At 40.9% G+C, this 26,071-nt stretch overlaps 2 protein-coding genes across 8 annotated transcripts in view; one reads left to right on the forward strand and one right to left on the reverse strand.

Annotated features, from left to right (window-relative positions):
• cdc40 (cell division cycle 40 homolog (S. cerevisiae)) overlaps positions 1-13,829 on the reverse strand; it is a 134,217-nt gene extending 120,388 nt beyond the window's left edge. The window contains exons 1-2 of the mRNA XM_060856320.1: positions 13,419-13,829; positions 10,472-10,558 (exon numbers count right to left, since the gene is read on the reverse strand). Coding sequence (XP_060712303.1) covers positions 10,472-10,558; positions 13,419-13,604 — 273 coding nt within the window. The 5' untranslated portion in view covers positions 13,605-13,829. The remainder of the gene's footprint in view (positions 1-10,471; positions 10,559-13,418) is intronic.
• A 178-nt stretch (positions 13,830-14,007) lies between these two features.
• The window catches only part of wasf1 (WASP family member 1), a 104,413-nt gene continuing 92,349 nt past the window's right edge, over positions 14,008-26,071 (forward strand). For 3 of the 7 annotated variants that reach the window (XM_060856336.1, XM_060856362.1, XM_060856381.1), the window contains exon 1: positions 14,009-14,493. The gene's annotated coding sequence lies outside the window, so the exon portion shown is untranslated. Of the gene's footprint in view, positions 14,494-26,071 lie in introns of all 7 variants that reach the window. The other 4 variants (XM_060856354.1, XM_060856371.1, XM_060856390.1 and 1 more) reach the window with 2 other exon arrangements.

A 26,071-nucleotide genomic window follows, 5' to 3' on the forward strand; every position in this document is an offset into this window, starting at 1 on the left:
AACAAAATACTTTGCCAAACACCACATAGGTAGGGTATGGGATACATTACCTGGAAGTATGTAGGAGGTAGGATCAATTGAAGTATTCAAGGAAGAATTGGATGATTATTTGAAAAGAAATAGATTTGCAAGGCTATGGGGAGAAAAAAAAAAGCAGACAGTTGATATTCAAAGAGTTGCTGCAGACAGCCTGAAAGGAATCAGTAAGGTGCACACAGTCAGAGAGGAGAGATCACGTCAAGAGTGAGACACAGTCTGAGTGAGTACATATTTCAAGAATTCAGCACAGAGAGGAAAAGGTTCTTTCTGCTTGCTTATTTTTGGCTCATACTTTGTAAGTTTTTTTTTAAAACAAGATAATTGAAGCCCAGGATCAGAGGCCGAGCATAAGAGTGACATCACAGATGATAACTACTAATTTGACGATCTACTTTAGGTTACTTTCAGATTGAAGGTAATAAGGGTGAATACTTATAGACTACAAACTAAAAGACTACTACAGCATCTTTAAAAATCAAATTAAGAATTAAGTAATTAATACAGAGATGCCAGGCCAGGCGATGTTTTGTAACTGAATGATATGGGAGCTGGTGAACACCACAGTGTTTGATAGCCAACCAACACTTGCTACAGACGTGGTTACTAAGGAACTCCGGTTCACAGTTGATGAGCTGGAGTCTGAGCTTCGAATGTGGCAATATATCAGGGAGGGGGCAAGTTACCTGGACATTATTTCAGGAGACAGACGCAGCCCTTGGATTAACTACCTTGAATGCAATCAGTGGTCAGGAACTGGAGAGTATGACTACGAGGTGAGGCAGTTACAGTCATCCCAGGGGGTAGAGCCTCAGCCCCTGAGCTTGTCTAACAGGTTAGAGATTCTTGCTCCCAGTGTGGCTGAGAATGAGTAAGCTGGCCATAGTAACATGGCATAGGGACCCATTCGAGAAGAGGAGAGAAAAGAGAAATGTAGTTGTAATTTGGATAGCATAGCCAGGGGAACAGACATGGTTTTCTGTGGCCAGAATTGAGTCCCGAAGGCTGTATTGCTTGCCTGATAGAACATAGAACAGTACAGCACAGTACAGGCCCTTGGCCCACGATGTTGTGCCAAGCATTTATCTTAATCTAAGATCAACCTAACCTACACACCCCTCAATTTAGTGCCATCCGTATGCTTGTCCAACAGTTCCTTAAATGTCCCTAATGTATCTGACTCTACTACCACCACGAGCAGTGTATTCCATGCACCCACCACCCTCTGCGTAAAGAACCTACCTCTGACATTTCCCCTATACCTTCCTCTAATCACCTTAAAATTATGACCCCTTATAACAGCCATTTCTGCCCTGGGGAAAAATCTCTGGCTAGCTACTCTATCTATGCTTCTCATTACCTTGCACACCTCTTTCAAGTCACCTCTCTTTCCTCTCTCCAGTGTGAAAAGCCCTAGCTCACTCAATCTTTCTTCATAAGACAAGCCCTCCAATCCAGGCAGCATCCTGGTAAATCTCTTCTGCACTGTCTCTATAGCTATTTTCTGGGTCTGTAGATTGTGAAAGGGCAAAGATGGTCTTTAATAGAATGATATGCTCTTCCTGTCGATGTGGGAGTTTACGAAGAGTTTCAAAATTACTGATGATTATGTCTGCAGTAAATATGTTTTTTGCATGGATTGGATGGAGCAACACTTAGAGGCAATGAGGGATTTACAAGAGCTGGGGAGTATGATGGACGGCAGTTATAGGAAGGGAGAAAAACTTCAGATACAGTCAGGGAGATGGGTTAACTCCAGGAAATGTAGGAAGAGTAGGCAGATGGTGCTGTTTTGGAAAAGGGTGATGGACTTTAAGGGGAACATAGCATGAACCGCCAAGTTTCTGGTATCGAGACAGGCTCTAATGTAATGAGGGGGGGCGTCAGGTTCCAAGCAAACTATTGTAATAGGGGACTCTGTAGTCAGAGGCACCGTCAGACGTTTCTGCAGCCAGCAACAGAATCAAGATCAAGGATAGCTCAGAGAGCATGCAGAATGCTCTCAAAAGGAGAGAGGGATCTACAGGACATCATTGTATACATTGGAACCAACGACATAGGACTGAAAAAGGATGAGATTCTGAAGGGAGAGTATAGAAAGTTAGGCAAGAATTTAAAAAGGAGGTCCTCAACGGTAATAATATCTGGATTACTCCAGGTGTTACGAGCTAATGAGGGTAGCGATAGGAGGATAGAGCAGATGAATGCATGGCTAAGGATCTGGCGCATGGGAGAAGGTTTCACATTTTTGGATCATTGAAATCTCTTCCGGGATAAAAGTGACCTGTACAAGAAGGATGGATTGCACCTGAATTGGAAGAGAAGAAAGATACTTGCAGGGAGATTTGCTGGAGTTGCTTGGGAGGATGGGGTTGGGACCCAGGTAAATAATGAGAAAAGAGATCAATCTGAGAAAGTTGGGAAAGGGAGTGAGTCAAACTGTCAGGGTAGGAAGGAACAAGGTAGGATTGATAAATTAAATTGCATTTACTTCGATGCAAGAGGTCTAAGGGGGAAAGCAGATAAATTCAGGGCATGTCTAGGAACATGGGACTGGAATATCATCACAATTACAGAAACATGGCTCAGGGATAGACAGGACCGGCAGCTTAATGTTCCAGGATACAAATGCCACAGGAAGGACAGAAAGGGAGGCAAGAGAGGAGGGGGGAGTGGCATTTTTGATAAGGGATAGTATTATTGCTGTAATTCCTCAGAAAATATTCCTAGGAATACATCCAAGGAAATGATATGGGTGGAACTGAAAAATAGGAATGGGTTGATCACCTTATTGGGATTGTATTATAGACAGGAAATTGAGAAATGAATTTGTAAGGAGATTTCAGATATCTGGAAGAATAATAAGGTGGTTATGGTAGGGGATTTAACTTTCCAAACATAGACTGGGACTGCCACAGTGTTATGGGTTTAGATGGAGAGGAATTTGTTAAATGTGTACAAGAAAAATTTCATGGATGTACCTATGAGAGAAGGTGCAAGACTTGACCTACTCTTGGAAATAAGGCAGGGCAGGTGACTGAGGAGTCAGTGGGGGAGCACTTTGGGGCCAGCGACCATGATTCTATTAATTTTAAAATAGTGATGGAAAAGAATAGACCGGATCTAAAAGTTGAAGTTCTAAATTGGAGGAAGACTAATTTTGATAGTATTAGGCAAGAACTTTCAAAAGCTGATTAGGGGCAGATGTTCGCAGGTAAAGGGATGACTAAAAAATGAGAAGCCTTCAGAAATGAGATAACGAAAGTCCAGAGACAGTATATTCCTGTTAAAGATGAAAGAAAAGGCTGGTAGGTATAGAGAATGCTGGATGAATGGAGAAATTAAGGTTTTGGTTAAGAAAAAGGAAGCATATGACAAGTATAGACAGGAGAAATCGAGTGAATCCTTAGAGTACAAAGGCAGTAGGAGTATAATTAAGAGGGAAATCAGGAGGGCAAAAAGGGGACATGAGATAGCTTTGGCAAATAGAATTAAGGAGAATCCAAAGGATTTTTACAAATACATTAAAGGTAACTAGGAAAAGAATCAGGCCCCATCAAAGAGGGGCCATATTCCCCCACAAGAGAGAGGGGAGATACTAAACAAGTATTTTGTATCGGGGTTTACTGTGGCAAAGGACATGGGAGGTATAGGATGTGGGAAAATAGATGACAACATCTTGAAAAATGTCCATGTTACAGAGGAAGTGGTGCTGGATGTCTTGAAATGCATAAAAGTGGATGAATCCCCAGGACCTGATCAGATGTACCCTAGAATTCTGTGGGAAGCTAGGGAAGTGATTGCTGGGCCTGTTGCTGAGATATTTGTAGCATTGATAGTCACAGATGAGGTACCAGAAGACTGGAGGTTGGTGCCACTATTTAAGAAAGGTGGTAAGGAAAAGCCAGGGATCTATAGACTGGGAAGCTTGACATCAGTGGTGGGCAAGTTATTGGAGGGAATGCTGAGGGATAGCATTTACATGTATTTGGAAAAGCAAGGAGTGAATAAGGATAGTCAGCACGACTATGTGGAAGGTCATGTCTCATGAACTTGATTTGAGTTTTTTGAAGTAACAGAGGATTGATTTTGGGCAGAACAGTAGATGTGGTCCAAATGGACTTCAGTGAGGCGTTTGACAAGGTTCCTCATGGGAGACTGGTTAGCAAGGTTGGATCTTATGGAATACAGGAGAACTAGCCATTTGGATACAGAATTGGCTCAAAGGTAGAAGACAGAGGGTGGTGGTGGAAGAATGCTTTTCAGACTGGAGGCCTGTGACCAATGGTGTGCCACAAGGATCAGTACCGGGCCCACTGCTTTTCGTCATCTACATAAATGTTTAGATATGAGCAGAGGAGGTACAGTTAGTAAGTTTGCAGATGACACCAAAATTGGAGGTGTAGTGGACAGCGAAGAAGGTTACCTCAGTTTACAATGGGATCTTGATCAGATGGGCCAATGAGCTGAGGAGTGGCGGATGGAGTTTAATTTAGGTAAATGCCAGGCGCTGCATTTTGGAAAAGCAAATCCGTGCAGGACATATACACTTAATGGTAAGGTCCTAGGGGATGTTGCTGACCAAAGAGACCTTGGAGTGCAAGTTCATAGCTCCTTGACAGTAGATTCACAGGTAGATAAGACAGTGAAGGTGTTTGGTATGCTTTTTTTTACTGGTTACAGCATTGAGTACCGGAGTTGGGATATCACATTGCAGCTGAACAGGACATTGATTAGGCCATTGTTGGAATATTGTGTGCAATTCTGGTCTCTTTCCTATCAGAAGGATGTTGTGAAACTTGAAAGGGTTCAGCAAAGATTCACAAGGATGTTGCCAGGGTTGGAGGATTTGAGCTACATAGAAAGGCTGAATAAGCTGGGGCTGTTTTCACTGGAGCTTCGGAGGCTGAGGGGTGACATTATAGAGGTTTATAAAATCATGAGGGGCGTGGATAGGATAAACTGACAAGGTCTTTTCACTACGGTGGAGGAGTCTAGAACAAGAGGGCATGGGATCAGGGTGAGAGGGGAAAAATAGAAAAGGGGCAACGTTTTCATGCAGAGGATAGTGCATGTATGGAATAAGCTGCCAGAATAAGTGGTGCAGGTTGGTGCAATTACAGTATTAAAAGGCATCTGGATGGGTATATGAATAGGAAGGGGTTAGAGGGATATGGGTCAGGTGCTGGCAAATGGGACTAGATAGGGTTAGAATATTTGTGCAGGATTGTCGAGTTGGACCAAAGGGTCTGTTTCCGTGTTGTATATCTCTATGACTCATAATAATAGGACACAGAATATGAGAAGGTTAGAAATCTGCATAGTAAAATAGGACTGAAGCAGCACAGCTTCATCAGGGGAGATCTGTTAGAATTGTTAGATGCTGACAAATCTGTTAGAATTCTCTCAAGGTCAGACTGTGCAACAGTTTCTTCCCCCAAACCATCAGGTTCCTTAACAGAATATGATCGGACTCTTTCCCACCTGAAATTCTTTGCACGACTTCAAACTGCTGCTAGAAAAATGTCTATTACTTATCATTCGCCTATTACACTGTAACTTGCGTGTTTTGCACTTCTTATGCACTTTATGCAGTGTAGTTTATGCTGTCCATGTAGCATTCTCGGTCCTGGAGGAGCACTGTCTCGTTTTTATTATATCAGTTGTGTATGGTAGAAATGACAACTAAAAGCTACTCTTTCTCTCTGTATTACAATCGGAGCGACGAGCATGTTAGCACCGGGTCAACAAGATTAAAGAGGTAACTGTGTGGCTCAAAGACTGGTGTGGGAGAAATGGTTTTGAATTCATGGAACATTGGCACCAATAATGAGAGAGCTGTTCTGCTGAGATATGTTCCACTAGAAACATACTGAGACCAGAATTGCATAGCTAGAGCTGTGGTTACAGCTTTAAACTGAATAGTTTGTTTGGGGGTTGGGAGGGTTGCTGTCCAGTTTGTGGAAAATTATGAAAAAAGTTAAAGTGGGGGCAGAGCTCAGCAGAGGTTATTAAACTTCCCACAACAAGCAATAGGACACAATACGGAGAGGCTTAGGAAACTGCATAGTAAAATAGGGCTGAGGCGGCACAGTCTCCAAGGGAGATTATGCCTGACAAATCTGTTAGAATTCTTTGAGGAGGTAATGAGCAAGTTAGACAAATTAGATTAGATTAGATTAGATTACTTACAGTGTGGAAACAGGCCCTTCGGCCCAACAAGTCCACACCGACCCGCCAAAGCGCAACCCACCCATACATTTACCCCTTACCTAACACTACAGGCAATTTAGCATGGCCAATTCACCTGACCCGCACATCTTTGGACTGTGGGAGGAAACCGGAGCACCCGGAGGAAACCCACGCAGACACGGGGAGAACGTGCAAACTCCACACAGTCAGTCGCCTGAGTCAGGAATTGAACCCGGGTCTCAGGCGCTGTGAGGCAGCAGTGCTAACCACTGTGCCACCGTGCCGCCCACCAATGTGAGCCAGTAGGCATGATCTACGTGAATTTCAAGGAGGCCTTGGACAAGGTACTGCACATGAAATAAAATAAGCGCTCATGTTGTTCAAGGCAAAGTACTGAATAGATAAAGGATAGCATGCTTGACTGACAGAAGACAGACAGTAGGGAAAAAGGGGCCTTTTTCCAGAAGGCAGCTTGTGACTGGCAGAATTCTGTAGGGATCAGTATTGGACCACTACTATTCACGTTACACAATATTTTGATTTTTGTATCCATTCTTGGGATGTAGCATCACCAGCTGGCCTGCATTTATTATCCATCCCTGGTTGGCTTTGAGGAGGTGGTAGTGAGCTGCCTGGCTTCTTGAACTGCTGCACTTCACATGCTGTAGTTTGACCTACAATGCCCTTAGGGAGGGAATCTTAGGATTTTAACCCAATAACAATGAAGGAAGGACAACAGATTTCAAAGTCAGGATGCAAATGGCTTGGAGGGAAACTTACAGATGGTGGTGTTTCCATGTATCTGCTGCCCTAGCCCTTCTTGATGGAAGTGCTTGTGGGTTCGGAAGGTGCTGTCTCAGGATATTTGGTGAATTTCTGCAGTGCTTCTTGTAGATCGTATATACTGCTGCTATTGAGCATTGGTGGTAGGGACAGGGGACATTTGTGGATGTGCTTAGTCCTTGAAGGTGTCAAGCTTCTTGGAAGTTGTTGGAGCTGCACTCATTCCAAGAAAATGGGAAGTATTCCACTACACTGCTGACGTGTGCCTTGTAGATGATGGTGCAGTTTTTTGGGAGTAAGAAGGTGAATTATTCACTGCAGTATTCCTAGTCTTGTAGTCACCGTTTCTAGTCCAAATGAGTTTCTGGTCAATGGTAACCCCAAGGATCTTGATAGTGGAATATTCAGTAATGATAACACCAGTGAATGCCAAGGAGGGGTGGTTAGGTAGTCATTGCCCAGCACAAATGTTACTTGTCCATTGTCAGCTTACGCCTGGATATTGCCCAGTCTGTGTTGCATTTGAACATGGACTGCTTCCATTTGCAGGGAGTCATGAATGATGCTGAACAATGTGCAATTATCAGCGAAAATCCTCACTTCTAACCTTGTGATGGAGGGATGGTTGTTGATGAAGCAGCTGAAGATAGTTGGACCTGGGACACTACCCTGGAAAAACCCCTGCACAGATATCTTGGAACTGAGCTGACTGACCTCTAATAACCATAACCATCTTCCTATCTACTACATATGACTCCAACCAGCAGAGTCTGGCCCCCCCGAGACCTTTTTGATTCCAATTTTTAAAGGGCTCCTTTGATGCCACGCTTGGTTGAATGCAGCCTTCACGTCAAGGGCTGTTATCCTCGCCTCACCTTCGGAATTCAGTCATTTTGTCCATGTTTGAACCCAAAGCTGGAGTGAGGTCAGGAGTGGAGTGATCCTATCAAGACCCAAACTGGTGTCACTGAGCAGGTGCTCCTTGATGTTGATGACACCTTCCATCACTTTACAGATGATCAAGAATTGACTGCTTGGGTGGTAATTGGCTGAGTTGGACCTCTTCTGGTTTTGTGTACAGGACATACCTGGGCAATTTTCCACATTGTTGGGTAGATGCCAGTGATTTATTTAATTGTCCACCACCATTCACAACTGGATGTGGCAGGGCTGCAGAGTTTAAATTTAAGCTGGTGGTTGTAGGATTGTTTTGCTTTATTATTGGCAGCTTATACTGTTTGTCATATAAGTTGTTCTGTTTGGTAACTTTGACAGGTCAACACTTCATTGTCAGGTATGCCTGGTGCTGATCCTGGCATGCCCTCCTGCAGTCTCCATTGAACCAGGGTTGACCCTTTGGCTTCAATATAATGACTGAGTGGGGGTTATGTCAAGCCTTGGCACTGCAAATTGAAATTGAAAAACTACCTAAAAGCATCATAAGCCAGAAAGCCGACATCATGCCTTGTTTTGGTTTGCTTACTCCAATTGTGTATCCTCGATATAACTCCATACAAAATATACATCCAATGATTGGCTGACCTCCTCTGAAACTAGGATATCTTTTGTGGATTTTCAGTTTTTGTTGAAAATTCCTGCTGCATTATGTACAAATGCTTGCAATGAGAAATTTAGTTTCTTCCTTCTCTAGTCAACAATTATACAATATATAGAATCAGTTTCCTTTAAGCAAGCAAACATTATAACATTATATTGCAGCGTCAGATCTGGTGTGATTACATTGGGAAAGCTCACAACATGCAGACACAGCTACTCCACCAAAAAAAAGTATACGTAAAGCTAATGAGAACACTAACAAGAAAAAGTAAATATCGACTCAACTTTGGAACTCAACATATATGAACTAAACTTAGCTGGCTGTAATATTTTTTCAAAATATAACATTTAGTCACACTTTCATTCTGAAATTACAACTTAATGACTGCATATCCTGATAGGACCTTAAAAATAAAAAAAAACTTTCCAAAGTATTTTGCAATTAAAAAAAACTAACCAAAAACAGCTATCCATAAGTTCACCCACAGTACTATTAGGGATGGAGTTCCATGAATTTGACTCACCAACACTCGGGAACAGAAATTAGTTCCACATCAGGACTGTGTGTATCCTGGAGGGAAATTGCAGGTGACAGTGAGAAAGGATGATGTAGAATAGGATGAGGACTGCATAATTGTGGAAGAGCTGGTTTACTCAAAATAAATTACATAAGCTAGACCATGAAAGAACTGAAATAGTTAAGGCTTTGGTGATAAAGAAATGGAAGTAATTTTCTAGTAGAAACCATAATTGACTGGAATTGGGGCAGATAAAAGTCATGTTGTGCAGTATGAGGTTTAAATGCTATTTCATGAAGGACAGAATTCAAGGTCAGAAGATCAACTCAGACATTGAGTTTGTAAACAATCTGACAGTTGCTAGGAGAAAAGAATCAACATCATGGGTATATAGTTTCTTCAGGGAAATTCTAAAAAAAAAGTCACATTAGACTCAAATTGTTAATTCTGTTTCTCACTCCACAGATGCTGCGAGATCTGCTATACTTCTCCAGTCCTTTGTTTTTATTTCAGATTTCCAGCACCCCCAGAATTTTAACTTCATTAGTTGGTGTTTGGGATTAGTTAATACAACTATTTTGGCTTTTCTAATGTTTAACGGTAACAATTGTGGTTCAAATAGGACTGGATATCTGAAAAAGGTGCTGGGATCTATGGGGGAACCAGGACAGATCAGCTGGAGACATCAGCATTTATGGGGAGCCTAGCACATGTGTGCAAGTGATGCTGCCAATGGCCAACAAGCAGAAAGTACAGACTTTTATAGCACAAAAAAGGCTATCTGGTCTGCAATTGTTCTTTCAAAGAACAACTGACTTTATTTCACTCTCCTGCTCTTTTTCCACATGCCTGCAAACCTTTCCTTCTTCATGTATTTGTCCAATTATCTTTCTTCCATCGATAAGGCATAAGTGATGACTGTGATGGGATACATTCCATTTGCCTGATTTGAGTGCAGCTCCATATGCAAGTGAAGCTCAACAACATCAAGGACAAAGCAGTCTGCTTGATTGACACTCCATCTGCGACCTTCAACATTCACTCCCTTCACCAATGATGCACATAGCAGCAGTATTGTACTATCTGAAAGATACACTGCAATAACTTAGCAATTCACTAGCCATATTTAACGAAAATACTAATTGAATATGTTATGAAACCAACTAACCAGGATACTACACCAACAACACCCTTGCAGGGGCAAACAGGCAGGAATGAGGAGTATTTTCTAATGGTTTTGGGTGATGAAGGGTTGCACCCCATAGACATTACAAGAACATCACAACATCTTGCAAGCCATATTGGTGCATAACTTATTTTAGGTTTCACAAAGTAACTTTACAAAATGAAAAAAGAACTTCAAAGAAAGTACTAAGATGTCTTACCTCTGGTGCAAACATAGTTTCATATGATGGATTGAACATAACTTCCTTCAGCAATGGATCAAGATGAACCCCTGTTTCCACATCTTCCTAACATGAGGAAAACACAGGATTCAGAATGGCTCTGCACGATTGCAGGAAAAGCACACAATCACTACTATCACATCAAGATTCAATTTCAGACCCACAGAAGTAAAGGACATGTGGCACACATTTGAATGGAGTGGAAAACAAACTGGATAAACTGGAAAATTAGAATACTGCGTTTTCTGAAGCTTGGTTCAATTTCAGCAACGATGCACACATTGAAAACACACACCACTACATTGAACACTCCTCAACATCTACAGCAATGATTGACAATTGCACCATATTAATAGAACAAAACAAATTAAATTGAGAGAATAATGTCACCTGCGATTTATATAATTTGTATCATATTTGATTTAATGTCATTTGTGTTGAGTTTGGATTTTGAAATACTGACATAAGGGTTATCCTGTGTGTCTGCAAAAATAATTAACTTCTGTTAATTAACTTGTGTTTTTGTAGCCATGTCAATTTTGTTTTCAAAACAGTTAAGAGTTTACAGAATAAATGAATTCTTATTTACCTCAGGAGGGTTTACCTAGCAAGGTAAATAATTGTTCCTCAAAGTTTATATTATACATTTTTAAAGCTTGCAGGAACACTCAAAGCTTAGAGAAAAAGATTTTTTCAGTTTTACTGTCAGTTTTGGGCAGTTCTGCAGAAGCTTTCATGTGTGAAAGTTGCTCCTGAGAAAGGGAAAAGATAGTTAAATTTGTTAAAACTTGACCACCTTTTAGTTAGTGACAATTCTAGAACAGAAATGTTTGGATAAAACCCTGAAGAGATTATCTCAATTTTAAATTATCAAGTTCAGGTATATGATAGTTTCTTCCTGGAGTTATCATATTACTGTGTTTGGGAGCTGCCGTCAAATTAGACCCATCGAGGCGCAAAAGATCTTCTGGTAAAAGCATCTTTCACATACAGTGCTCATGAATACTGTACGGAAGTATTTTAGGGTCTGTAGAGGAGTGCGTTTTAGGGATTAATGGAATTATATTTCACTGCATGTTTTAATATCTTTCAGTTGATGTGACAAGTAAATTGATTTATTCTATTTATTCCATTCATTTTACTTAATAAATTTCTGCTTTATTATAATTAAAAACAATTTTTAAAGAGGCGGACATTGTTGGCTTGGCCTCGATTTATTGGCTACTTCTAGCTACCCTCGGTAGTGGAGAGCTGCCCTCTTGAACTACTCCAGTCCATTTGCTATTGGAAACCTACAATGGAGGAGCTGCAAAATTCTGACTGTGCAACACTGAAAGAACAGTAATATATTTCCAAGTCAAGATGATAAATGGCTTGAAGGGGAACTTGCAATTAGTAGTGACTATGTAGCTAACTACTGCCCTTGTCCACCTAGTGGCAGTGGGCCCGAGTTTGAAAGGTGCTGTCCAAGGAAATTCTTAATGAATTTCTGTAGTGTAGCTCGTAGAGCTGCTGCTGCTGCAAATCTGCAACACTGTATGCACCTAAGGTTGTAGGTTCATAGTTCCTTGAAAGTAGAATTGCAGGTAGACAGGGTGATGAAGAAGGTGGTTGGCACACTTGCCTGTATTGGTCAGTTGAGATGTCATGCTGAGAGTATACAGGATATTGCTTAGGCCACTTTTGGAATACAGCCTTCAACTCTGATCACCTTGCTATAGAAAAGATGTTTTGAAACTTGAAAGGATTCAGAAAAGATTTACAAGGATGTTGCCAGGGTTGGAGTGTTTGATCTATGGGGAGAAGCTGAAGAGGCTGGGTCTATTGTATCTGAAGCATTGGAGGCTGAGGGACGGTCTGATAGAGGTTTATAAAATCATGAGAGGCTACTGAATCATAGGGTGAATAGCCAAGGTATTTTTTTCCTCAGGGCATGGGAATCCAAAGCATAGGTTTAAGGTGAGAGCGACAAGATTTAACAGGGAACTAAGGGGCAACATTTTTCATGTACAGGGTAGGATTACCAGAGGTGATGGTGGAGACTGGTACAATTACATTTAAATGGCATCTGGATGGGGATATGAATAGGAAACGTAGAGAGAGAGAGAGAGAGATGGGCCAAATAATGGCAAATGGGACTAGATAAATTTAGGATATCTGGTCAGCATGGACAAGTTGGACCAAAGGGTCTGTTTCTGTGCTGTACATGTCTATGACTCTAATTCAAACACCAAAACACATTAAGATAAACTTATTTTCCAAAAAAACATGCAGTAGTCCCCATTGAATCATCAAAACGAATATGTGTTTTGTGGAGGACGATGGAAAGAGCCCCAAACAAATTAGCTACCTTAAAAGTATCTGTCTTTCAGGCGTTCACCAAAATCTAATAACAGTAACAAGGGGGACTTGTCAAATTACTGAAGTATACTAAACCTGTACACATAAGGAAATTACTTTTAAAGGTTTCACTCCTCCAGAAATTAAACAAGTTAGCCACAAATCTGAAGCCTAGTTAAAATGTTCTCTAAAGAAATGCCACCGTTCTCAATAAAAGCCGAAAGAACTGCAGATGTTGTAAATCAGAAACAGAAGTTGCTGCAAAACTCAGCAGGTCTGGCAGCATCGATGCAGAGAAATCAAGAGTTAAGGTTTCGGGTCCAGTGACCCTTCCTCAGAACTTCTAAAGGCTTTTCTAGCAACTTCTGTTTTTGCCACCGTTCTCAATAGCTCTTCAGAGGTAACATCAGCAACATCACCATGGAATTTTTCGAGTGATATCGTTCCGTGGGAGTCGCATCAGTGCTTTCCTTTCCTCCAGTTCAAGTGTGAAACAGACAGATCCTGTTTTTTAGTGTGTGAGATTGTCTACAGACTGAACCCATGCGCCCCATCGGCCCCGACTTCAAGGCCTCCCGACACTCACCTTTACAGCAACCTCAGGCGCGGAGTTCAAAGCGAGAGATCCGTGAAGGCGTGACATTGATTTCTCAGGGTCGAGAGGGTGTAAATGAGCCACGGCGTCCTGGCTGGGGACCTCTCCGCACTCTCCATCCGAATCGCTGCCACTGCCGCTGCCGTAGGAGGCCAGAGCCGCGATCGCCGCCGACATTTTTGCGGGCGCCTCACTCGGGGAAGATGACGCGCGCTTGCAGATCTCCGAATTAACCGACCTTCCCAAGTAAACACAGTCACAACAGTCACTGAGAGGGGCTTCCTTGGCGGCGCCTCCACTGTTTTAAACGTCGAGAATTTCAGTCTCGCAACATCATTCCTTTCCCCCCGGCCTTCAGAAACTCCTGGAAGTATTATTTACCCCACACGGCTGCAAGGCCCAAATCCCCACCTCCAACAATCTGATTGGCTGGCCGGTGAAGGAGTGGGTGTGCCTATCACTCCACACTCCCATTTTCCATTGGCTGTTCGGCCGGTCGATCAGATGACATCACAAAACTCCGCCTTCGTCCTTTGCCCCCTCCCTCACTCCGATCCACAACACATTCCTATTCCGCTCTATCCCCTCCCCCCCCAAAGACGGCCCGTGCCATTGGGACAATCCATGGGAGGACCGCCTGGCGCATTCAGACGGAGAGTGGTGGACGAAATCCGTTCCGATAGGCACAGCTGCGCCCGACGCTTTCTGAGCTCGGACGATCTCTGTGGTTCGGTAACCGAATCGGCGCAATTTTGGGACTGGAGAAGCGAACGGGTCGTGCTGCCGCGGGCGCGATGTTCCCCGTGCGTGCTGCTGACGTGCGCCATTCCGGCTGAAGCGGCGGCGGTGTTGTTATCGAGACCGGCGAAAACTTGGGGCGTCAGTGAAAGCGGACCGGTTAGAGCAGAGCTCGCGGACAATGAAGACGTTATTCTCCAACTGAAAGACGTTCCAAATTACTGTGTTTTTATTTTTAAAAAATAAATCTATAAGGTCTAGATATCTCGGAAGATTATATTTTAAAAAATACAATAAAACCTACTCGAGGCCGGTAAGAGTTTACGGGGTACGTAATTTTAATCTCAGTGAATGAAATGTCGAGCTGTTGAAATTTTATTTATTGTTGCAGTGTGTGTGTGTGTGTGTGTGTGCGCAAAACAATCGCCTCACAGCAAAGGTGTGTGTAGGGAATGGGGGGGGGGGGGTGGTTACATTTAACCATGATTTTGTTTTTGCAGCCTACAATTTTCCCTTTTTTTAAAATTTTTCCGTCTCCCTCGCCAATGTCTTCTCAGTGGTTGCCACAGGCCCCGGCAGGTACAGATGGATGGATGGATGGATGGGGCTGCTCGGGTGCACCTGGGCTCCAGTCCCGTGTCCCTGGTTCAGTCCCGTTCTCTCCCGCACCACAGCTGGAGCTGCACCGGCCGCAAAAAAAATTCCCGAGTTATCGGGAGTCCGACCTTTCTGCAACTCCGCTATAACTCACTTTTTTTCTCTCTCTCTCCCTCTCACGCACTCCATTGAGATCGTGGGTTTTGGAAACACGGATTCTTCTCTCCATTCCTCACCACCCCACTTTACAAGACCATGGGTCGTAAAGCTGAGGATTTTTGTTTTGCAGAATGTTGATTTTAATGTTTAGGTTTTCGCGAAGCTGAATGGATTCCATGCCCCTGGATTTCCACAACAAAGAGTGAAAGGGGGGTGGGGGGTTGCGTGTGGAAGAGAAGATCGGCAAATATTTTGTGACTCCAAAATGATGGATCTTAGCGCGGCGGGGTATTTTATTTTGTGCGATTTATAATCAGAGGCTTCCCGGTGAAGTTTTGTCCACTCACGGGGCAGTAAGTTGATGCTTGTAGCTGCGGTGCTGTCTCATCACGACAGTAACGGTCGCTCATTTGCGGCGTATCGAACACATTTGATTGGGATGTGTGAGATGCTATTTGGCAATATTATTGCGAATGTCCACGAGCAACTTTTCAGGACCTTCTTCCCTGGCCTCTTGACCTAATGCACAAAACTATTTTCCTTTTCACGATTTTGAAAGGCTGAGTGGTATTATTTTGCTTTAAACTCAACCGCCCGCAGTACTCGATTCCCACGCCAGAGGTTGATCACAGACCTGAGCTCCTGTCTATTTCACCTCTACTTAAGACCTTCCCACATGCACCTTGCCCCTATCTGCAGTGTTTCAGTATTTTGAGTAGGGCAGAGAGAGATCCACTATAAACAGATGGAGCCGACAGCTACCTGAATGTCCTCTGCCCCAAAACTTTATTAGCACTTTGCATCTTTTTCTTTCATTTGCACTGTGTATGTGTGCGGTTCGAATAATTGCTCTTCAAAGCCAAAGTGAATTTGCAAACGACTTCCAGATAACTTGATTGTAAAATAATATACTTGAAATATACTTGAGAAAATGTTCTGGTATAAATTGCTGTGTATTTCTGAGATGGGTAACTTTTCCAAGCTTATAGTTTCAAATGAGGCAGCATTGTCAGATTGAGCTCAATCTTGTTTCACAACTTCGTAGCAACAAATCAATCAGGATGATCTCTGTTGCTCTTCTTTTCAGTGTATTTTGCAAACATCAAATGTCTGAGATTAAAATAATACAGCAAGCTAGGCAGCATCAGGAGGTGGAGAAGTCACATTTCGGGTGTAACTCTGAAGGACTGTGGGTGGGTGTGAGGGGAGCTGCAGATAAAGGGGGTGGAGGAGACAGGGTGATGAAGTGGAGGTAGGTGAAGACAAGCAGAGGGTACAACCTGGTTGGTTAATGGGAGGAATGAATCTGGTTGGTGACAGGGAGCAGTGGAAAGGATGGAGAAGAGATGGGAAGAGAAGTTATTTGAAATTAGAGAACTCCATGTTAAGTCCTCCAGGCTGTAGGCTGCCCAGGTGGAAGATGAGGTGGTGTTCCTCCAATTTGTGATGTGGTTCGTTGTGGCAATGGAGGAGGCCAAGGATGGTCATTCTGGAAAGGGAATGGCTTGGGGAATTGAAATGGGTGTGATTTGGAAGTCCAGTCGGCCCCTGCGGGCCTGCCTGAGATGCGTGGTGAACAGTTCCCTAAGTTTACGTTCAATCTCTCCGATTTAGAGAAGACCTCATTGGGAGCATCTGATGCAGTAAACTAGGTTGGAAGAAGATTTACACCTGAAATGTCGACTTCTCCACCTCCTGATGCTGCCTGGCTTGCTGTGTTCTTCCAGTTCCCTGTTTGGCTATTTTGGGTTCCAGCATCTGCAGTTTTTTTTTGTCTGAGGTTAAAATAAAGCACTTTTTTGCTAATGGAAAAATTTTCAACAGACACTTGCAATTATAACACCTTTTTAACAAAGGAAAATGTAGCCATGTGTTTAGGCATTATCAGATGAAACTGGACATTTAATAGAAATAGGACAAGGAGCTAATGGGTAGCTTTAAGGAGCAGCTTGGAGTAGGGCAGAAGCAGTGTGTTTTAAATATGGAATTGCAGAGTGAAGACCTGGGACATTTGCCAATATAGCTACAAGTGATTTGACAAAAAAACTTGGGAAAGTGCTCATGAGAGTAGAATAAGAGGAGCAGAGAGTTCTTGGAGAGCTGAAGGACCACGAAGGAACTTGGACACCAGAATGCAAATTTTAAATTAGAGACCTTCTCAAACTTTGAGGCTTCAAGTCAATGCATGAATGACATTTGATGCAAGTTGGGAATAGGCAGTAATTTCATATGATTTGAAGAATGGCAAATGAAAGACCAACCAGGACAGCATGTCCTATGTAGCAAACTTCAACAGTGTTACCTAAAATTGCACCATTCAAGTGCCCATTTCATAGCCATTCACTCTTTGATCTCATTGCATAAACAACTGGGACCTGAAGAAAATATGGGCCCCTCGCCACATATTCTTTTTTTAATGTAAAAGCTATAAGTTTCAAATAAGCTAGCTAACTACACACAAAGGAACATGGACTTGAGAGTTTTAAAATCTTTGTATAACTGATGCTGAAACTATTAAAGTAGAAGGGCAGTGAAAATACAATGTGGGTTTGGGTGAACAATAAAACACCAAATAAGTAACTTTTCTGCACCATCTAAATTCTGTGCCTAATTTTAGATCAATTTTGGCCCACTATTATTTCAGTAAACTTACAAATATGACTTGCTTGGTCACAACAATCTTATTTTGATCTGAGACATGTTCAGGTGAAAGGCAATCAGCAGGTCTGAAAGGTAACTATGCATCTTTAGCTTGATCTGTTAAAGCAAGTATTTGCTTTGTACCTTGAATAATTGTATCTTGGGTGCAAACATAAGGACATTTTACCCAATATCTTAATTATCTTTTGCTTTAATTGTTCTTGTCTTGATTTCAAGACAGATGCATTTTTGTTTCTGTGCACTAGCTATTTGAAAATTGAGACTGCTTGGTGTTTGATAAATAATTTTTGTCTTCATTTAATCATGTACAATATTATTGTACATAGCTATTTGATAATTAAGGCTGCTCAGTATTTTTATCAACTTATTACATAATGTTTTCAACAATTTATGGTAAATACTTTTTTGTGTGTTTGAGTTGGCAGAGAATGTACACTTATAAAAGAAATATTGACTTTAATGAAATGAAAGTTTTCAAAATACTGATTATGAATGATCTCTTTAGAAATATAACTTCTTTAAAAGAAACATCATGGAGAAATATTTGTGTTTAGGAGATTGTATCGGTCATGTATACTGAAAATATGTAGGCAAGTTCTTAATCTAATCTCTTACACAAACCAAGATTTTGCTGTACTAGCCTGCACTTTTCGTTATACCAAATAATACTGCCAAGTAATCTTCCTTGTGAAGAAAGTTTGTTCAATATTATGCATTTCATTATCCATAATATTTAAAATGGAAAAATACATTTCAGGTGAATTTTTTAGGGAAATTGGATAAGGAGCCATGTTTAAGATTTTCTGAGAAATTTGATCCAATTATCTACCTTTTTATACATTTGTGCAGATCATTATCATGAAAGGCAATGCTTATCCATTAAAAGTTAGTTTGCAACACAAATGCAGTATTGTGAATAAGCTATTTCACCTGGCATCTTGAGTGTATGGCGATTTACTTGACATGCCAAACTTGAAATTATGCTGTTTTTGTTATTTTAATGTGTTGGATGCTTTATTGAAATGAAAGACTGGCTATTGTTATATCCCACAGTTGCAATATTGCCAATTAATGATAAATTCATTTAAAAACCATGAACAGTAATATGCCTCAGGAGGTTTGCACTAAACGATAAGACCTACACTGTGCTTTAAGTGAGATAATGCCATGAGCATTGCTGCTTGTTTTGTAAAATTTAAATTGACATGATAAATGGCCCAACTTTCAACCAATTCCTAATGTCATGACTTCTAATCACAATTAGATTTCCCTCGTTCACTAGCCTTTTTTTTAAAAAAATAAAATTGCAGTTCTCAGCAGGTTTTGTTATACATCCATTTTTGGATTTATTGGCAGAAGTTACTTCTATAAGAGAATCCTTAGATTTCCACTTTCCAAAGTTGAACTGTGCTAACAAATATTGATGATGATTTCAAATGGAAGTTTAGTCAGCCAGATTGCTATAGGTCTGGAATCGTATGTCGACTGGCCCAGGTAAAGAAGGGAGATTTCCTTCCCTTAAGGACATTTAGACAATTTACAGTGGTTATACGGTCGTCATTAGACAAACTTTTCAATTTAGTATTTTTAAATTGAATTTAAATTTTCTATTTGAAACCCTGCTTAGGGTCTGAATTAATTAGTCCAGTGACATCATGATTATGCCACCACTAGTGAATAATACTTGTCAAAGTAAAAAACATTGCTTCGTGTTGTTATATTATAATTCCCAGCTCAGATCAAGATCATTATCCACAGTGCATTTATTTGGCTGAGTTGATTCTGATCATGTATTCTGCAGTCCTTCCAGTTAGATTTGATGCACTAGCTCTTTGAGCAATTATGCCAATTGAGCTGAAGTAAATAGTTATCTTGAACAGAATAGATGAGAATGAACAATGCGTGAAATGTCCAAAGAAACCTATATTGTATAGAGTGTGCTAGTTCAAACATCCTTGAATACAAATCTGGAACTCTTGCCCATAATCTTGCCATTCTGTGAATTTAACCCACTGGGGACTTGTTTAATATGGCATAGGTATTTTTAATGTCTGTTATACCATGGAACATTTGTGGCTGTGTATCAGAAGCTTAGGTTCAACCATGTTCTTTTTGTTCAGGATGTGTAAATGTCACTTGATCTAGAAGTTTTGTACTTTGATTGTTGAGTTTGGTACTATTGTCATACTACACACAACTATCTCACACTGGTATAGTTATATGTACTGAATGACTTATGAGTTCAACTGTGTAATCATGAATTCTATATGTCTGTTGTCACAGAATTTTGTACTTTTATATGTGATGTCTTGCGTTGAAATTACAATATACCTACTGTGTTGCTGTCCTGAAAAAATACATAACTTCAAAAATGTTTTGCAGTTTTGTGAGCTTGGGTTTTCTTTCATAGTGAATCGAGAATGGAGGTGGGATTCTACTTTTTTTTTAGCATTTAAGTCTTCTACATAGTCCCAAAGGTTTGAGTCTTTGTAATTTCCAACTACAAAAGGTAATGCATAGGGAATCTTTTAAGTATTCTGAAGACTGAGGTTGATAGATTCTTGATTACCAAGGGAATGAAAAGTTAGTGTATATGAGGGAATGTAGGCTTGAAATTAAAGTCAGATCAGCCGTGATATTGAATGCATAGCAGGCTTGTTCCTTTTACATATGTTCTGTAAACTATAATATTGCCATAAGTATCTGTGGAAACACTTGACCGTCAACTGAATGTAAAACCAAAGTTTCCTTTTTTCCTATCTTCTACGCTTGGCACTCTTGAAATCATCAACATTAACTCACCAGTTATAAATTTGTAAAATAAGAGCTTTCCTATGCGAGCATACTGAACCTTAAAATAAAATCAAACATTCACACAGGTGAATTATAAAGCAAAGTATGACACAGACCATGTAACGAGATATTAGGGGAGGTAACCAGAAGTGGATTTTAAACAACGACTTCCAAGAGGAAAACAAGATAGAAAGGCAAAGATGTTTAGACAAGGAATTATAGAGTTTGGGTTTTGACAGTTAACTGCATTGTCAGCAATTATGGCATGATTACAAATTGGAAAAGTTTGACAGGTTGAGGTTTACCATACCTTGAGGCTGGAGGAGATTGCAGAAAAGAGCAAACTGAGGAAGGATTTTAAAACACGAACAAGAGTTTTAAAATACAGCCATTACTTAAATAGGAGTCTACTTAACATGGGACAAATTAATAGAACTTGGTGTGACTTAGGACATGATATTATGATTCCAGCTGTTGTTTGTACTGGACAAGTTAGAAACCAGAGTGAAATCTGGCCTGTTCAATCCTAACTTTATTTTGAACTGTGGAGGTCAATTAGTGAATGCATAATATAAAGAATAAAACACTCATTAAACAAAAATGAATTCCGTTAATTACATACATTAGAAAGGGATTCAAACTACTTATCCCAGCAACAACATTCCCTCTGCTACATGGCTACGCGTGTTTGCTCAGGCATTTTGCACATGGCGATAACAGCATGTTGCACAGATTGCAGCATTGACTTGCAGTACCAGAATATTCTGTTACACATGAACCATGGAGATCTACATGGAAGAAAAAAAGAGAGAACACTGCCCAGCAATTTCAAAGAGCTAAATCTCAGTGAAGAGTTGGTACTATATCCACACTGAAGCTCCTTAATAAGTCTCAGGCTCGTACAACTGCCTGTGGTTTCCTTTGGATGAAGTTCTGTGCAATCACTTACTAGATGCTCTTTCCCTTCAAATATCTCTCTCTGAGACACCCAAGACAAACTGCAAACTAAACTGATCATGACTTTAGCTTTGGAGAATGCATAGTTGTTCTGAAGTTAAATGCCCATCAGTCCTGCAGTCTCTGGCATAGACCACACTGACTACCTGGTTTTTTGGATTATTGTGTCTTTATCTATCTGCTATTGATTCCTACCATAATCAAAAGCACAGTTTTCTCCACTTTCTTTTTGAAAGATTTGCCCATTTCATCTCAAGACTTGAAAACATCATTAAAATATATATAAAGAAACAAGATGTAGAATCACAAAATCTCTACAGTGTGGACAGAGGCCATTTGGCCCATTGAGTCTATTCTGACCCAATAGCATCACAACCAGATTCAGCCCCCCATCCTATCCCTGTAATCTGCATTTACCATGGCTGATCTGCCTAGCCTGCATATCACAGGTAATTTGCCATGGCTATTTCACCTAACTTACACATTTCTTGGACTGTGGGAGGAAACTGGAGCACCTGGCAGAAACTCACTCAGACGTGGGGAGAATGTGCAAACTCCACAAACAGTCACCCAAGGATGGAATTGAACGCGAGTCCCTGGTGCTGTGAGGAAGTAGTGCTGACCACTGTGCCATCCAGGCTTCTTGACACTCACCTGTAAGTACATTCTGTAAATTAAAGTGAACCATGTATCACCCCTAAACAGATGCATTACAAAATATTATTTCAATTTAAAGTCATACGTTGTTCTTAGCAATGGCTATTAAAGCTTTAATTTGGGAAAGGTAGAACAGTCGAGCCTTGGAGTAACACAGGAGGTGCAGTAAAACCAAAATACTGCAGATGTTGGAAATCTGAAGCAAACACAGAGTGCTGGAGAAACTCAGCAGGTCTGGCAGTAATTGTCTTAGGAGAAACAGAGTTAATGTGTCAAATATTTGATCAAGAATTTGATAATCGTAGAAGAGCTGAATTTTACAAACGTACAAACATAGGAAATCAGAACAGGTGTAGGCCACTCAACCCTTTAAGACAGCTTCACTATTTGTTATGGTCATGGCTGATCATCCAATTCAGTACCCTATTCCCACTGTCTCCCCACACTTTTTGATCCCAGTTTCATAGAATGTGGATAAGCTTTAAACTAAATATTCAATTGGCTTCACTTGCGTGGAAAAAAAATAAAATGGGGGTGTGTGTGGAAGGCTCAGCGGAGATTATTAAAATTTCCAAAACAAGAACAGGATTAAGAATATTGAAAGAGTCAGACACTAACTTCTACACTAAAATCTAACTTCAGGCACAACAGATAAGGGGACATCTATTCGATGAGAAGGGGACAGTCAATTCAGGACTGAGATTGTTGTGCTTAAGTGTACGCAGTATACAAAACAAGATAAATGAGTTTGTAGCACAGATTGGAAGTGGCCAGTATGCTGTGGGTATGCAAGTGGATCAGGACTAGGAAATAAAAGATGCATGTTCTAATTGATGGACGAGCTGATGGGCAGAGTGGTGGTTAGTAAGAAATGAAGTGAAATGGATAGGGAATTATATGGGGTCAGAAGGCTTAGAATATGTGGGTAGAGCTGAAGCACTGCAAAGGCAATAAGAAGTTGATATGAATTGTGCACAGGCTTCCTAGCCGTAGTCAGGATGTAGGGAAAAAAATTAAATCAGGAATAAAAAAAAGACATTTAAGGACTATATGATAATCATAGGGGACTTCAATATGCAAGTGGACTGAGAAATTCCATTTAGTAGTGCATCTCCAGAAAAGGAATTCTTTTTATTTTGGAGCAATTTCTGGTAAAGGCCACTAGAGAACACAGAATTCTAGAATTGCCATGGAATGAGCTAGACTTGATTTCAGAGGTTCAGATGAAGAAACCCCAAGGGGGCAGAGGCCATTATATGATAGAATTCGCCCTGCAGTTTGAAAGGGAGAAACTGAAGTCAGATGTAATGATTTTACAACAAAGTAAAGGTAACTGCAAAGACATGAGGGAGGAGCTGGTCAGAGTTGATTGGAAAGGGAGCCTAACTGGCAAGACAATGGAGCAGCAATGTTAGGTGTTTCTGGGGGTAATTTGGATGGTAAAGCAAAAATTCATCCCAAGGAAGAAGAAGCGTACTGAGGGGAGGATGAGGAAGTCCAGGACAGCATAAAAGCATACAATGTGGTGAAGATTAGTGGGAATCCTTTTAAAACCAGCAAAGGATAACTGAGAAAAGCAATAAGGGAGGAGAAGATGAAATATGAGTAAGCGAATTGTAATATAAAATAAGATTGCCAGAGTTTTTATTTGAATATAATAAAGATAAGAGAGAAACAAGAGTGGACATAGGACAGCTGAAAAATTAAGACTGGAGTAGTATTGGGGAACAAAGAAGTGGCGGAGGAACTGAATAGGTATTTTGTGTCATTTTTACAGTAGATGACACCAGCAGTATACCAGAACTTCACAAGTTGGGGCAGACTTGCTAAGTTTCCCCAGCTCCTTCGATTAGACGTTCCAGCATCCACAGTATTTTACTTTTATTTATGCAAGTTGCGTGGCAACAATTCATGAAAGCTGTTTAGACAGCGCCTTCAATACCCGTGACCACAATCAAATAGAAGTGCAAGGGCATTAGATGAACACTGCTATCTGAATGCTCCCTTTCAAGCCTTTCATTGTTCTGATTTGGCAATATATCACCGTTCCTTCAGCATTGCTAAATCAAAATCCTGGTACTCCCTACCTTGCAACATTGAGTGGCTTCCAAAAGGACTGCAGTGGTACAAGGCAGCAGCTCCCTACCATCTTCTCAAGGTAAATCAGATATTGACTGAGCCAGCTTTTGTTGTCTATGATTCCCACATCTCATTAATTAAAAGGAAAGAAAAAAAATGTCAGGTCGCAATGTGGTTTGTTGGTGCTGTTGAGATGATATATTGTTAACCTGGTAGTGTTGGGTAGTATTAAACTGTGTCGGCAGAAATTGCCTTTCTGGGTGGTAGAGGCTTAGCAAGTTGCTGCACTGCACCTTGTAGATGGTACATAGTTGCAAAGGTGTGCCATTGTTTCAAAAATCAATAGCCTGAGAAAGTATAGGCCACAAACAAAAACATAATTGATATTGGGACCTTTGCTTTTCCTGAAATATATTAATGGTCCAGGTATTGGTACGTGGGACAATTTCCAAGTTTGCAGATGACACAAAGCTTGGAAGAACTACAAACTGTGAGGAAGGCAGTGTATATACCCAAAGGGACATTGGCAAGTTAGTGGAGTAGGTGGATAATTGGCCAATATGATTCAATGAAGAGAAGTGTGAGATGGCACACTTTGGAAGAAAATTGAAAAATAATAAAATAGTGGTGTTCAGTTTTAAAGTGGGTGCAGGTGTAGAGGAACCTGGGGGGTATATGTTTGCATATTATTGAAAGTGACTTGAAAAGGTTTGGTACATTTAAATTTATTACATTGACATATGCCACTTCTGAGCTCTTCAGCATTCTCCTGGAAATAGGCTTCTAGTGACAGAAACACCTGTTAATCATTACTTTTGCTTCCTAACTCTGAGACTCTTTGATTGAAGATGCTACTTTGATTTTGATCCCATTAGCTTTCAATTTACTGATTTGTCAACCCATATGAGACTTTGCCAAAAGCCTTGCAGAAATCCACTTGAACGACATCAGTGATTACTCTCCTTGTTAGCTCCTACAAAAAATTAAAACATTTTAGTTTATGTGACCTTCCTGCTGGCTGTCCTGGATTAAATGTCCCTAGTAACAATTTTTATATCTCCAAATGTTTTCAATATATTTGCCCTACGCTAAAGTTAGGTTGACAGGTCTATACTTCTAGAGAAGGATCACTGGGCCTGAGACTTGAACTCTACCTTCTCTCCACAGATGCTGCCAGATTTACTGAGTTTTTCCAGCAATTTCTGTTTTTGTTTGTGGCCTATACTTTGTCAGGCTATTGATTTTTGAAACAATGGTACACCTTTGCAGCCATGTACCATCTACAAGGTGCAGTGCAGCAACTCGCTAAGCCTCTACCACCCTGAAAGGGTGACACAGCTTAATACTACCAGGTTAATAATACATCACCTTTAATAGCACCAACAAGCCACACAGCAACCTGGCGTTTTTTTTTCTTTTTAATGGGATGTGGGAATCATTGGCTGAGCCAGCATTTGTTGTCTATCTCTGATTTACCTTGAGAAGTTGGTAGGGAGCTGCTACCTTGAACCACTGCACTCAATTTTGCGAGGTAGGAAGTACCAGGATTTTGATTTAGCAATGCTGAAGGAACGTGATTTATTGCCAAATCAGGACATTGAGACGCTTGAAAGGGAGCATTCAGATAGCAGTGTTCATCTAATGCCCTTGTACTTCTATTTGATAGTGTTCATGGGTTTTGAAGGTGCTGCCTAAACAGCTTTCATGAATTGTTGTCACGTAACTTGCATAAATAAAAGTAAAATACTGTGGATGCTGGAACTTCTAATCGAAGGAGCTGGGGAAACGTAGCAAGTCTGGCAACATCTGAGGAAGAGAAACAGTTAGATGTTTTGACTCCAATATGATTCTTTTTCAGAAGGTACATGGTACACTTCTCTTACTGAGCATTGGTGATGGAGGGAATGCATATGGTTCCAGTCAAGCAGGTTGCTTTTCTCTAGGCTGCTGTCGAGCTTCTTGAGGTTATTGGAGCTGCACTCATCCAAGCAGGTGTGGGGTAT

Source organism: Hemiscyllium ocellatum, chromosome 3 (assembly GCF_020745735.1).
Source record: "Hemiscyllium ocellatum isolate sHemOce1 chromosome 3, sHemOce1.pat.X.cur, whole genome shotgun sequence".
Classification (NCBI taxonomy): domain Eukaryota; kingdom Metazoa; phylum Chordata; class Chondrichthyes; order Orectolobiformes; family Hemiscylliidae; genus Hemiscyllium; species Hemiscyllium ocellatum.